General features: G+C 37.1%; 1 protein-coding gene and 1 pseudogene across 1 annotated transcript in view; one reads left to right on the top strand and one right to left on the bottom strand.

Moving 5' to 3' along the window:
• Positions 1-518: 518 nt before the first annotated feature.
• LOC133071196 (zinc finger protein 782-like) overlaps positions 519-14,641 on the bottom strand; it is a 73,719-nt gene continuing 59,596 nt past the window's right edge. Inside the window, exons 5-6 of the mRNA XM_061163654.1 lie at positions 9,464-9,559; positions 519-4,234 (exon numbers count right to left, since the gene is read on the bottom strand). Of these exons, the coding sequence (XP_061019637.1) occupies positions 2,364-4,234; positions 9,464-9,559 (1,967 nt within the window). The 3' untranslated portion in view covers positions 519-2,363. The remainder of the gene's footprint in view (positions 4,235-9,463; positions 9,560-14,641) is intronic.
• LOC133071199 (NTF2-related export protein 2-like) lies at positions 12,210-14,381 on the top strand (annotated as a pseudogene).

Below are 14,641 nucleotides of genomic sequence, written 5' to 3'. Positions count from 1 at the left end.
GAGTATGGCAACCCCCTCCAGTACTCTTCCCTGGAGAATTCCATGGACAGAGGAGTCTGGCAGGCTACAGTCCAAAATCAACTAACAACTCTCAGTTACATTTCAGATCATTAGAGAGCCAGAAAAGGCACTGTTCCTATTCTTAAATAAGAAGATAGCTGGGAAGAGTTTCAATTAACAACTTTTTTTAACTACATCAGATATCTGAGATTATGGGGCAAAAAACCAGTCCACAGTCTGGAGAGCTAGGTAGCTGCAGGGAGAAACAAGAACTCAAGCAGTTGTTTAACCGAGACACAGAATGCCAGCCACCATATAAAATGACTGTAAAAGAAGCTAAATAGCATGCAACATCAGAAGGTTAGTTCAGAAGAGAGAGAAATTATAGCAAAATTTAAATGCTGGAAATAAAAAACACAACAAATGAAGAATGCCTTTTAAAGGATGGATTATCAATATACTTGATACAACTGAGGAAGGATTCAGTGACATTGAAGAGAGGCAGAATACAGACACATTTATATAAATTTGTATTTGTGTAGGCTTCAACACAATATTTGTATTAGTGACCCTGAGATAATACAAAAGTACACAGAAAACAGGGTTTGCCTTTGTTGAAAAAAGACAGCTTAGTAAAAATGGCAACAAGAGAAAAGAAATGTGGTATAGGATTCCAAATTTTCAGATACTTCCTGTGAAAGGTTTATTTGTTATTAATATACATGTAGATGATGTATTAATATACATAGCTGATCAGAATAGTTACTAAATAAGGGGTACATAGTTCTATTACAATGCTGTAGAGTTCTAGGATACATACAAAACAAACACTGAAGTGGCATGCACATACAAACTGATGTAGACAACAGAAAACTCAGAAGATATTCACATATATTCAACACTGTGTAGCTTATACCATTTATTTCTTATTTTTAAAAATCTTCTTATTCTAGTAAATGTCCATGAACCAATACTGTTATAGTTCATTAAATGTCTCAATATTATGCAAGGAACAACAGTTTTGATTAACATAAAGGCTATTAACTTTCTCAAACTGACAAATTTTTCCCTCATAACAAACTCTGAGTGATATTAAACTCTGACGACTCATTAAAAGCTTTGACACATTCACAGCTCAGTTATCAGATATTCAATGAGATTTCATTTTTTGGGTAATGGATTACCTATATATGCAGTAATATTAGATATCTTCCCCTGATACTCACCTGATTGACGAGGAAGAGTTAGGGACAAAAGCTACGGTCATTCAGGATTTGCCAGGTGTTTTTCCTGTGTGATATTTCTGATATACTACACTGAGTTCACATGTCCACAGAAATCATATTCATAGGTTTGATGAGTATATGTCGGTATTAAGTATACTCAAACCTGCAGAAGCTCAGCAAAGAACAAGTCTATTTCCTCATAGCAAAAAGTCTGTGTACACGCAGGAGAAAATTCCATTCAATATTTATTCTTTGGCCCTGTTTCTTTCTATTTTGTACTCTTTCATCTTCTGTGCATAAGCCCCTTAGTTTTTCTGGGGGTAATAATCACTGCATTCTGACAAGGGACAGGAGAAAACATTAAGAATTTGAGAGATGTATTTAGTAAGACCTGCCATTGACCCCTACATTTCACTATCCAGAGGTTAAAAATATGATTTCAAGTTGGATGACAGTAGTTGAGAAATTTAAGCTAGGTGTGGCATTAGAAAAAGAGGAAATGGTTATTGGTGAATAATGAATATGTCATTATGTCATATATCATATGACATATGTCATATAGTTATTACTCTTGTGTTAGTCAAATTGAGGTTTGACATAGCAGGATTCCCCACATCCATTACCTTGTTTTCTTGTCTGCTTTAATATACTGTAAGGTCTCTACCCTTTATGTTATTTTCTGCTTATTGAAAAAACTGGTGTTTGACTAACATTTACTATCACACACTTACTCCATTCCCAATTTTCTCACTGTTAGATTTCTCTGATGATGAATGAATTTTGATTTGCTGGGACAAAGTTTTGACATATTCATTACATTCCCAGAGTTCTTCTGCAGTGTGAGTTTTCTAAGGATTGAATGCCTAGAGTATTTCTTGTATTATTTTAGTTTCTTTACTGGATTGCATTCTCTGATCTACAATGAGGACTACACTCAAGATGAAACTGCCCATATAAAATATATTACAAGAGATTTGCTCATGTTAAGTTCTCTGATGTTGAGTGAAGCTAGTATCTTGCATAAGAACTTCCAAGTTTTTATTATATTCATAGGAGTTCTCTTGTATGTGTTTTATTTTGTATTATGAGACTTTATTTTCAGCTCAGAGTTTTTCCATCTTAATTATATTTATATTTTTATTTCCCTGTATGGGCTTTCTGATGTTCTCTAAGGCTTGATTTTTGACTGAAAGTTTTTCCACATTGATCACATTTGTAGGGTTTCTCTCCAGTGTGAGTCCTCTGATGTACTCTGAGGTTTGACTTCTGGCTGAAAGCTTCACCACAGTGATTACAGTTATATGGTTTCTCTCCTGTATGAGTTCTCTGATGTTTTCTTAGGATTGACCTCTCACTGAAAGATTTGGCACATTCGTTACATTCATAGGGTTTCTCCCCAGTGTGAGTTCTCTGATGGCCTCTAAGATTTGATTTCTGCCTGAAAGTTTTTCCACACTCATCACATTTATAGGGTCTTTCCCCAGTGTGAGTTCTGTGATGTACTCTGAGGTTTGACTTCTGGCTAAATGCTTCCCCACAATGATTACACGTATAGGGTTTTTCCCCTGTGTGAATTCTATGATGTCCTCTGAGTTGTGATTTCTGACCAAATGCTTTCCCACATTGATTACATTTATAGGGCTTCTCCCCTGTATGAGTTCTATGATGTTTCTTTAGGCCTGACTTCAGTTTGAAAGCCTTCCCACATTCATCACATTTATATGGTCTTTCACCTGTGTGAGTTCTCCAATGATTTCTCAGCCCTGACATATGGCTGAAAGATTTTCCACATTCATTACATTCAAAGGGTCTCTCCCCTGTGTGAGTTCTTTGATGTACTATGAGGATTGATTTATAGTTGAAAGATTTCCCACATTCATTACATTCAAAAGGTTTCTCTCCTGTGTGAGTTCTCTGATGTATTCTTAGTCCTGACTTTGCACTGAAAGCTTTCTCACATCCATCGCATTTATAGGGTTTCTCTCCTGTGTGAGTTCTCTCATGTTTTCTTAGACGTGACTTCTCACTGAAAGCTTTCCCACATTGAGGACATTCAAAGGGTTTCTCCTCCACGTGATTTTTCTGAGGCTGAATCAGGCATGAAGTTTTAGTGCAGGATTTTCCACATTCATTACACTCATAGGGTTTCAACATTATTTGAGTTTTCTTATGCACATTGCAAGTTGACTGGTAACCCAATGTTTCTGTACATGTGCCATAGTCAGAGGATTGGTCTATTGTGTGAATTCTCTGATGCACTGGGAGGGTTGAATTATGGCTGAAATTCTTTTCATATTTAAAGGATTTCACCCCTATATAAAATTTTTCCTGTTCTTTAATGTGTAATTTTTGGCTGAAAGATTTCCCTTCTATGTCAGTTTTTTGAGTGATCCTACTAAAGTTATTTCCATTTTTAGTACATTCATATTTATTAAACTCATAGTGACTCTTCTCTGGATGACTGCTCTGAGAAACTATCAAGGTTGATTTCTCATGTTGGTTTTCCCCAAATTTATTGAATTTATAAGGTTTCATTTGTGGGTAGGTACTCTTACACATAACAAGGGCAGTCTTTTCAAGAAAATGTTTTCTACATTCATTATATTCAAAAGCTTGCTGCAAAGTCTGAATTGTCTGATGCTGGATAACTTTGTCTTTATGTCCAAAGGTTTTCACATTTTTACTATAAACCAAAGAATTCTCTCCAGTATTAGTTCTGCCATCCTTAATGCTGAAGAGCCAATTCTCACAAACATTAGGCACATAAGTCTTCTTTCTTGAATACTGACAGTGTGGGGCCAGTGAGCTAAGAAGCAAGTAAGTAGACCCTGTAGTGTCAAATTTACAGGGGATTGTTTCTGCAGGAAAAATGTTTATGTCCAGAGTACATGGTTTTCCTGATATTTCTTGCTCCACAGTCAATGATTTGTTGATGAATAAAACTTGCCTCAAACGTTTGCCTTGGTTTTCTAGGCTCTCCTCTAAGAGTTCATCAGGTTGGGATTCTTCTAAAAATGAGAAAATTAAAAATATTTTATGATATTTAACACACTTATGAAATGAGATTTATATACCTATGCCCCATTATGTGTTTGACTCCTTGGTGTCTGGCTCAGTTTCCCCAAAATAATGTAATTTCAAGTTTATAGTCTCTCTTCATTTGTTGTTAAAAACTTTTTCTACTGGAAAAAGAAAGAGCAATCTAGAAATGAAATTACACATATCTTTGGTAACTTAAAGCATAATTTTCAAAACGGGGAAAAGAAGAGGATATAAAGGAAAGCAACAATTAAGAAAGGAGGATATATTTAAGAGAGCTGAATCCTGGGAACAGAGAAACAAAGACTGGAATGAATTCAGCAAGAATTTTGCTCTAAGTAGACAACAAAAAGTATCAATGGAGAATTGCTTTTAGTGGCTTTACTGAGATAGAGTTTGCATTAGGGAAGCACACCAGTGACTATATTCACAGTGAAACAGAGTACAATGGTAAGAAAACCACTAGTCTGTATATTTCCAACTGGAGCCCCACCCTGGTCTGGGAACTAAGATTCTGCAAGCTGCATGGTAGGGCAAACAAACAAACAAGAATTGTGACACCAACTTTCTTACGTTGAAAAAGAGAATCAGAAACATAAACGTATAGGTGGAAGTGAGAAAACTGATGAGAGAGTAATTTTTCTGCCTCTGTTGGAGTTACCCCTCTTTCCTGGTTCTAGTGCCTTGCTATTATATCAGGGTTGTTCAGTAGTGAATCCCTCTTAATCATCAAATCTTTACTTTTCTTTTTTTCAATTTGTTCACTTATATCCCCCAAACCAGTCTTGCTCCTGTCCAGTCCTTAATTTCCATCTATTTTCCCACATATCTAGTTTTTATTCACTGCAAGATCTTAAGGATTGTGTTTCAAGTTGGCCCTAGAAATCTTATAAGTATCCTTTTTTTATATTTATTTACCACAAATTTCCTGTGCATATTTGACTGCTACTGTCCTCTTGCTACCCACACTCCATGTAAAAATGTCATGCCCATGCTAAAAATATTTGAAGGCTTCGGCTATACTACCTTAGGTAGCAACAGATGAAAGATTAAAGTGATGTAATTCAGAAAAAGAAAGTTTTACACTAACTATATGCTCATTATGTGTTCTTGCTACCAATCCTCTTAGCATGAGCATGCATGCATACTCAGCTGTGTTTGATTTTTTGCAAGCCCATGGACTACAGCCCACCAGGCTCCTCTGTCCATGGAATTTCCCAGTTAAGAATACTGGAGTGGGTTGCCATTTCCTCCTCCAGGGGATCTTCCTGACCCAGGGATTGAACCCACGTCTCCTGTCTAGTACACATTATTTTCTGCTCTAATTCTTGATAGAGTATCAGTCCACATTAAGTGGTTCATTTCCAACAATAACTTCATACTCACATTCTTTCCCTAAATTATCCTCCATTCTAGCCTTAGGACTATTGAGAACCTAGGTACCCTTCAGGCAGGGCACACTATTTTCCCAAATCTTAACAACAAAAAACAAAGTTTGTAACATCCTTCTCACAAATTTAAACAACATTTATTTTAAAATCTTAAAGAAGCTACTACCTATATATCATTCACTTTATAAAGGGATAAAAGCACCCATATCTGTGACTTTATAGTAAATACCCATCACCAAAATCAAGAGGCATCTTAAAATTGAAGGAAAATCCATAGTTAAATGAGAAGTATTTTCTCTTTCTTGGTTGTACCTAAAATAATAGCTCACCTTTTAATCTATAGCGCCATATATATGCTTTATGAAGCTTTGCTCACTTTTTCAAAATAAAACCTTCACTGTGATATTCTTTGCATCCCTCTATAATATAAATTTAGAGGTACATAAAAAGCTTCATGTCTAAAATTTACCTAGAGTTCTTTCACATATAAGGGCTCAGATGCAATAACAACCCATACCTGATGATTCCAAAGTCACAGAAATTTACATTTGTGGACAGTGTTTTCTGAGTGAATCAATGTGAAATACCTCTCCCCACCTGACTTTGGAATCAGCCTACAATATTATTATATAATATTTATTATGTGACAAGTGCCCAGGCAGGAAGAGTGAAACAGAGACCATTCTTCTTGGGAGATTGTAATCCAGGTGAGGAAAGGAACTCTCAGTAACTTATGCTATCTGGCACAGCATCTCATTTTCTTTAGACACATCCATCACATGGGTTAAGAGTTTACAAAAGTAAGAGATCACGTATAGACTAAAATATTCTGAGATTATATGATATAAGTAGGACTCTGAGCCAAAATTTAAAATGAGTAATAGTACTTTCTTTTCTTTTTCTAGCTGAGGTTAGCTATTTTATTTGCTTTTATTCCAAGAACCACTGGCTTTATAATTATAATGACTTATAACTATAATATTTTATCTTTATTGCATCTTTTGGTTTGCTTAGTTTTCTTCTAAAACTTTATTGCTTTTAAAAACAAGTACGTGAGGTGAAAATAGTTTCCTCTAAGCATTGCTTCATCTACAGCTCAAAGGGTCTAATAATCATGCTTTTCATTAAAAAAAAATTTCTGCATATCATATTTTAATTTTGAAGAATAGGTTTTTAAAGATATATATCTATATATTCATTATTAATTTTAAGATAGAAGAATTTAAAATTTTCTCATATTGTGTGCAATTTTTAGTGTTATATAACAATATCTTTACTTTGTAGAATTTGCCAAAAATAACTTTGCTAAGTTACTTCAGTTGTGTCCAACTCTTTGCGACCCTAGGGACCGTAGCCCACCAAGCTCCTATGTCCCTGGTATTCTCCCAGCAAGAATACTGGAATGGGTTGTCATGCCCTCCTCCAAGGGATCTTACACACCCAGGGATGAAACTATGTCTCTTACGCGTCCCGCATTGGCAGGCTGGTTCTTTACTGTTAGCGCCACTTGGTGCCACCTTTACATTTTATCAATGTTCTAAGGTCATTTAAAAGGAAGTTTATTCTTTAAGAATAGTTATGTAGTGTGTTTGCATAGCTTTGTTTTCAGAACATATTAGATTAATCTTTATAAAATATGCTATTTATATTTCTAGATAAGATGTTGGTAAACTTTTTCTGTGAAAGGCCATAAAGTTAATGATTTAGGCTTTACTGGTTATTCAGTCTCTATTGTAGCTATTCAAGTCTGCCTTGTAGCTTGAATAGGTAAACAAATGGATGTTGCTGTGTTCCGATAAATGTTTCTTTGCCAAAACAATCAGTAGGCAGGATTTGGCATGTGGGCCACAGTTTGCCAAGCACTATTCTAGAGTCCTGGAGAAGGAAATGGCAACCCACTCCAGTACTCTTGCCTGGAAAATTCCATGGATGGAGGAGCCTGGTAGGCTACAGTCCATGGGGTTGCAAAGAGTCAGACATGACTGAGCGACTTCACTTTCTTTCTTTCTACAGTTCCTTTTTGGAGAAGGAAATGGCAACCCTCTCCAGTGTTCTTGCCTGGAGAATCTCATGGATGGAGGGGCCTGGTAGGCTGCAGTCTATGGGGTTGCACAGGGTCGGACACGACTAACTAACACACACACACACACACACACACACATTCTAGAGTCCACAGGCTGTGAAACAAAATTAGAGAGGCATATTAAGGTTGACTATATCTAATGGGTTCTTGTTTCTCCTTATAACTCTTGCAGTTTTTTGTTTTATGAATCGTGATGACAATTTATTTGGTGTACTAATATTTTGAACTTTTTTGTATCCTTTAAAAATTATCTTCTTTAGCATTATCAAAATGTCCTTTTTCCACCTGTTTTTGACCTGAACTGAACTTTGAAATAAATAACACTGAGTTGCTTTTATGTTTGCTGGCTTAATAATTCATGACTGCATTTTCAAACTTCCTATTTTGTAGATGTACTCTTTGATGAGCTTCCCTAGCGGCTCAGTGGTTAAGAATCTGCCTGCCAAGCAGGAGATGCAGATTCGATCCCTACAGTGGGACGATCCCTTGGAGAAGGAAATGGCAACCCACTCCAGTATTCTTGCCTGGGAAATCCCATGGACAGAGGAGCGTGGAGGACTACAGTCCATGGGGTCGTCAAAGAGTCAGATATGACTTAGTGACTAAGCAAGAACAATATCTTTGATACAATATGATAGCCTTTTCTCTTAATAGGTGTATTTCCATTTACATTGAGAGTTGATATGTCAGATATGTGAGTCTTCCTCTGTTGTATGTTGTGTGTCTGCATAGCTTTTGTGGTGAAAACTTTTAACACAGCAGGCCTAACTTTACCCTTAGAAAGGCCTGCTTACAAGATGAGCCCTTAACTAGCATTTGGGAACTCACAGATTTCAAGATGGTTACCAAGATTCCCAGAACTGCTAAGAGGGGCTCAATGTGCTTAAACTGTTTGTACAAACAATATATTTATGCTGAATAATTAGTTTCTATCTGAAAGCCTAGAATTTGATACACGGGTGCCTATAGTAAAAACTCTGGGTAACTCATTGCAAATGAACTTTCCAGGTAGATATCTCACACGAGTTGTCGTAACTGGTTTTCTACTGACTTTGCCCCATACACCTGTTCTTTTTGCTGATTTTGCTCTGTATGATTTCACTGTATAAATCTTAGTTATGAGTATGCCTGTGCGTTGAGTCCTCCAGGTGAATTAATAAACCTGATGATGATCCTGAGGACCCTGATACAGTATTTATAAGAAAGTTCTCTAGTAACAGGTCTGTTTCCTTTGGTTTGTCAAATGTAAATAACTTTTAACAGTTAGGAAGGTTGCACTTTGCTCTAGTCTTTATCCTTTCTAACTATACAATTCCTTAATCATTTATTAATTTAGATTGTATCTAATAATTTATTATATAATGATAAAATTAATTTCTTTCTTTCTTCTGATCTGTTACTCCCAATTTCAGTTTTTTATTAACTTTTCTTAGTTTTTATCTTTTTACTGTTAAATAGGCATCCATTACTTAATTTTTTAGTTTCAAATGGCATACTTAGCTCCCATCTTTTAAAGATGAGAATATCAACATGCTTACATTCCATTCCTTTTTTTTAGTTGTCCCCTTCTCACATTTTATTAGATTTATTATTTCTAAAATTTCAAATGTAAAGACCTCTAATAGGAGAGTGCTAAAAAACATTTCAAACTGCTCACTTCTATCTAGGTGATCACTTCAGATCTAATTTTCTTGGCTGCCTTGTGCCAGTATTCAATAACTCACCTGGGGAACTTCTGTTTATAAATTCTTTCTCTAATAACCATGGATCTTCTCCTTGTTCCAACATGAAGATCAGTTCTGGCTTTGTAAAGCAGTACCCTGTAAATGGGAAATACTTTAGCACTTGAGTTAGCTGCATAGGTTTCATTGTTTCTGAATGTGAAGAAAGGTACAGCTTCAGAAATGGCACATTGAGGGTGCTTGCCAGAATTTTTTTTTTGGTGGAGGGAATGACAGCAAAAACCATTTTCTTATAAAGGATCACTCTTCTTAAACCTATAAATCACAAGCCTAAATAACATTAAGTTCTAAAATTGTCAATGTCTGTTCTTTAAACAAGATTTCATAAGGACCGACTCTATATCTGGCCGTAATGGAGTAAAAGAACCAATTTACCTCTCCATGAGGGCTTCTCAGGTGGTGCTAGTAGTAAAGAACCTGGCTGCTAATGTAGGCAACGCGGGTTACATCCCTAGGTGGGCATGGTAATCCACTCTACTATTCTTGCCGGGAGAATCCCACGGACTGAAGAGCCTGGTGGGCTACAGTCCATGGGATCACAGAGCTAGACACAACTGAAGTGACCACACACACACACACCCCTCCATATGACCACACACACACACACACCCCTCCATACGACCACACACACACACACACACACACCCCTCCATATGACCACACACACACACACACCCCTCCATATGACCACACACACACACACCCCCCTCCATACGACCACACACACACACACACACACACACCCCTCCATATGACCACACACACACACACACACACACACACACCCCTCCATACGACCACACACACACACACACACACACCCCTCCATACAACCACACACACACACACACCCCTCCATACGACCACACACACACACACCCCTCCATACGACCACACACACACACACACACACACCCCTCCATACGACCACACACACACACACACACACCCCTCCATACGACCACACACACACACACACACACCCCTCCATACGACCACACACACACACACACACACACACACCCCTCCATACCAGACATCTGAACAAATCATACAAAGTATATGAAATGGGTTTTAGACTTTAGAAAACTGGCAGTACAGACAGTGATACTTGAGAACAGAGAAACAAATGAGGTGAGCCCTGTGATTACCACAGCTTATTGCTTAGAGAGTTTTCAACCCTAAACAAAAAGAGACCACCAAAACAGAGCCTCGCGGACTCACTTAAGTTAAGGCAATAGAGTTAGACTTCAAGAGAGTCATGACAAATAGGATTTGTAAGATAAAATACAAGAGAAAAAGGATACAGAGCCTTTGTCTGATCTGCAGGAGGGTCTCCTGAGTACTAACTTTTGAAAATGTAAGGAAAACACTTGAGGTTGGGGGAAAACCAGAGAAAAAGAGTAGGCTGAAATATCCCCAAAGCACACAGAGAGGTATAAAACTTCCTAACCCACGGCCAATGGGATAGAATAACCAGAGGGCATTTATTGCCTTGGTAGAGGAGCCAAATGAGTCTAAGAGTAAAATGAGTTCTGAATCCAATACAACAAAACTTAAAGCAAACCTTAAAAGGATTAAAGTAATTCCAAGTAATTTAAATTCATCCCAGGGAAGGGCCCAGAAGATTTCAGACAATACAACAAAACTACCACTTAACAACATAAAATCTGTAACATCTAGCCCTCAATAAGAAATCACTTGATATGAATAAAAGGGATATATTATTGTAATCAAGAAGAAAAATCAATCAGTAAGCCACAGAGAAAGAAACGACACATAAAATTAATAATCAAGGCCATTAAAACCGTAAAAATACTCTATATGTTCAAGAATATGATAAGAGAAAGAGAATTTATTTTAAAAAGTTCCTAACTGGAATTCTCAATATGAAAAATATCTGAAATTAGTAAACAAATCAACCAAACAAGAAACAAAAAAAATGGATAAGATTAATATCCACCACATATGGAAGGTTAAACAACAAAAGGCACAATGGATAACTTTAAGGTTAAAAACTATGAAAGAAGAAACCCACAATGAATAAAGACTAGAAAATAATAAACAGAGTTATCTCTGACCTGTGGGATAAAGTTGTCTAATATGGGTAACTAGCATTTCAGAAGGAACAAAGAGAGACTGAAAAGAGCAATAATGGGCAAAAGTTAGATTTTTAAAAGTGAAGTGAAAGTGAAAGTCGCTCAGTTGTGTCTGACTCTTTGCAACCCCATGGACTATATAGTCCATGGAATTCTCTAGGCCCAGAATACTGAAGTGGGTAGCCTTTCCCTTCTCCAAAGGATCTTGCCAACCCAGGGATTGAACCAAGGTCTTCTGCATTAGAGGCAGATTCTTTACCAGCTGAGCCACAAGGGAAACCCAAGAAGTGTATAAATCCATGGACCTAAGAAGCTAAATGAATGCCAAGGAAAAGAAACATGAAGAAAACCACACCAAGAAATATTATAATTAAATTGCTAAAGTCACAGATAAAAAGAAAATGTTGAATAGATAGAAAAAGACATAATATGCATGGAGGAAGAAAAAAGAATGGATGCCTACTTTTTGTCAGAAATTATACATCTGAAGACTATGAAGTAACAATTTTAAAGTACTGAAAGAAAAAAGCCCACCTAGAATTTTACACTTGACTAATATAAGGCATTTTCAAACAAATAAAAATTGAAAGACTTTATAACCAACTGCCATGTATTACAGGCAAGTTAATTCTCTGAAAGAAATTCTTCAGCTGGAAGAAAAATGAGATCAGGTGGAAACTTGGATTAATACATAGGAAAAAAGAGCAACATAATCTGGACACAAGTGGATAAAAATAAAATAAACTTTTATCATTTTCAGGACTCTTAAAAATAGTAAATTGTGTTTTAAAACAACAGTAATGTACTGTAGGAGATGGGAAATAGTGAGAGTTAGGAATATTGGGGATTTTAAACTTATGTAGATCAGGCATGCAGAGCTGCTGAAAAATTGACCAATATTTATTATGAGTTCAGTTCAGTCATTCGCTCAGTTGTGTCCAACTCTGTGACCCCATGGACTGCAGCATGCCAGGCTTCCCTGTCCATCATCAACACCTGGAGCTTGCTCAAACTCATGTCCATTGAGTTGGTGATGCCATCCAACCATCTCACCCTCTGTCGTCCCCTTCTCCTCCCGCCTTCAATCTTTCCCAGCACAAGGGTCTTTTCCAATGAGTCAGTTCTTAGCATCAGGTGGCCAAAGTATTGGAGTTTCAGCTTCAACATCAGTCCTTCCAATGAATATTCAGGACTGATTTCCTTTAGGGTTGATTGGTTTGATCTCCTTGCAGTCCAAGGGACTCTCAAGAGTTTTTTTCCAACACCACAGTTCAAGAGCATCAATTCTTTGGCACTCAGCTAGTCCAACTCTCACATCCATACATGACCACTGGAAAAACCATAGCTTTGACTAGATGGGCCTTTGTTGGCAATAGTAATGTCTCTGCTTTTTAATATGCTGTCTAGGTTGGTCATAGCTTTTCTTCCAAGGAGCAAGTGTCTTTTCATTTCAAGGCTGCAGTCACCATCTGCAGTGATTTTGGAGCCCCCCAAAATAAAGTCTCTCACTGTTTCCATTGTTTCCTCATCTATTTGCCATGAAGTGATGGGACCAGATGCCATGATCTTAGTTTTCTGAATGTTGAGCTTTAAGCCAACTTTTTCACTGTCCTCTTTCACTTTCATCAAGAGGCCCTTTAGTTCTTCACCTTCTGCCATAAGGGTGGTGTCATCTGCATATCTGAGATTATTGATATCTCTCCTGGCAATCTTGATTCCAGCTTGTGCTTCATCCAGCTCGGCATTTCTCATGATGTACTTTGCATATAAATTAAATAAGCAGGGTGACAATATATAGCCTTGATGAAGTCTTTTTCTGATTTGGAACCAGTCTGTTGTTCCATGTCCAGTTCTAACTGTTGCTTCTGGATCTGCATATAGATTTCTCAGGTAATCTACCTTCTCAGTCAGGTAAGGTGGTCTGGTATTCCCATCTCTTGAAGAATTTTTCAGTTTGTTGTGATCTACACAATTAGAGGCTTAGTCAATAAAGCAGAAGCAGATGTTTTTCTGGTATTCCTTTGCTTTCTCAATGATCCAACGGATGTTGGCAATTTGATCCCTGGTTCCTCTGCCTTTTCTAAATCCAGCTTGAACATTTGGAAGTTCACGGTTCACATACTGTTGAAGCCTGGCTTGGAGAATTTTGAGCATTACTTTGCTAGTGTGTGAGATGACTGCAGTTGTGTGGTAGTTCATTTATTATAAAACAATGGACAAAAGAAGATGGGCACTAACCAGGCTGAATCTGGACAAGGCCATTTTGATATGGAATGGAATTTGTTACTATAGGGCTGGAAGCCCTAATTTTTTTTGAGATGTTGCCTTCTAGTGAGTCCCAGGACAATCTGTTAAATTGCTGGCCAGTTTGTGAGCAAGCTACTCAGGCCTAGACTACAGTTCCTTCTGTGACCAGTGGAACTGTGAAGTTTGATGGAAACACCCCGACTTCAACCAGAACTTCCTGCTGACCGTTCAGTCTACTCCTAACAATGCCATGTGGAAGACTACCAAGTGACTGCTTCTGTTTTCAAGACTGGACTAGTAGTTAAAGGGGGCAAAATTCATACTCTTTTGGTCCATTAGTTCCAGCAACAGAAATTTATGTGAATTAGTTCATTACATTGGGGAAGCACTAAAAACTAGTATGTGCTAAAACTAAATCTATTTAATTTTTTTATTCCTAGAAGCACCTTTTCTAGCAGCTGCCAGTTTGAATCACTGCCCTTAAGAGATTTAATGCTAGTTTTCTACATATCTTATACATGTTTCACTAATGACATTCTTACAGTAACATTAAACCCAGGATGTCTGTACTAACATACTCATTGTGAGCCTGGCATATCACAATAATGAAATCCTTTTATAGTATTATCTATGGATATCAGCACAATGTAGCTCTCTGGGAGGAAGTGTAGTATTTTTTGTTATTAGGTTAATTTTGCAGTATAACATGTACCTTTGGTAAACACTGGTAATGCAGTTCTAATATGTCTTTTTCAAACTACTTCAATGAACACATTACTAATTTAGGTTTACATAACCACTCTGACATACTAGA

Source organism: Dama dama, chromosome 16, assembly GCF_033118175.1.
Source record: "Dama dama isolate Ldn47 chromosome 16, ASM3311817v1, whole genome shotgun sequence".
In the NCBI taxonomy this organism is placed as follows: Eukaryota; Metazoa; Chordata; class Mammalia; order Artiodactyla; family Cervidae; genus Dama; species Dama dama.
Note: the sequence above shows the minus strand (reverse complement) of the source record. Positions and strands in the feature narration are given on the sequence as shown.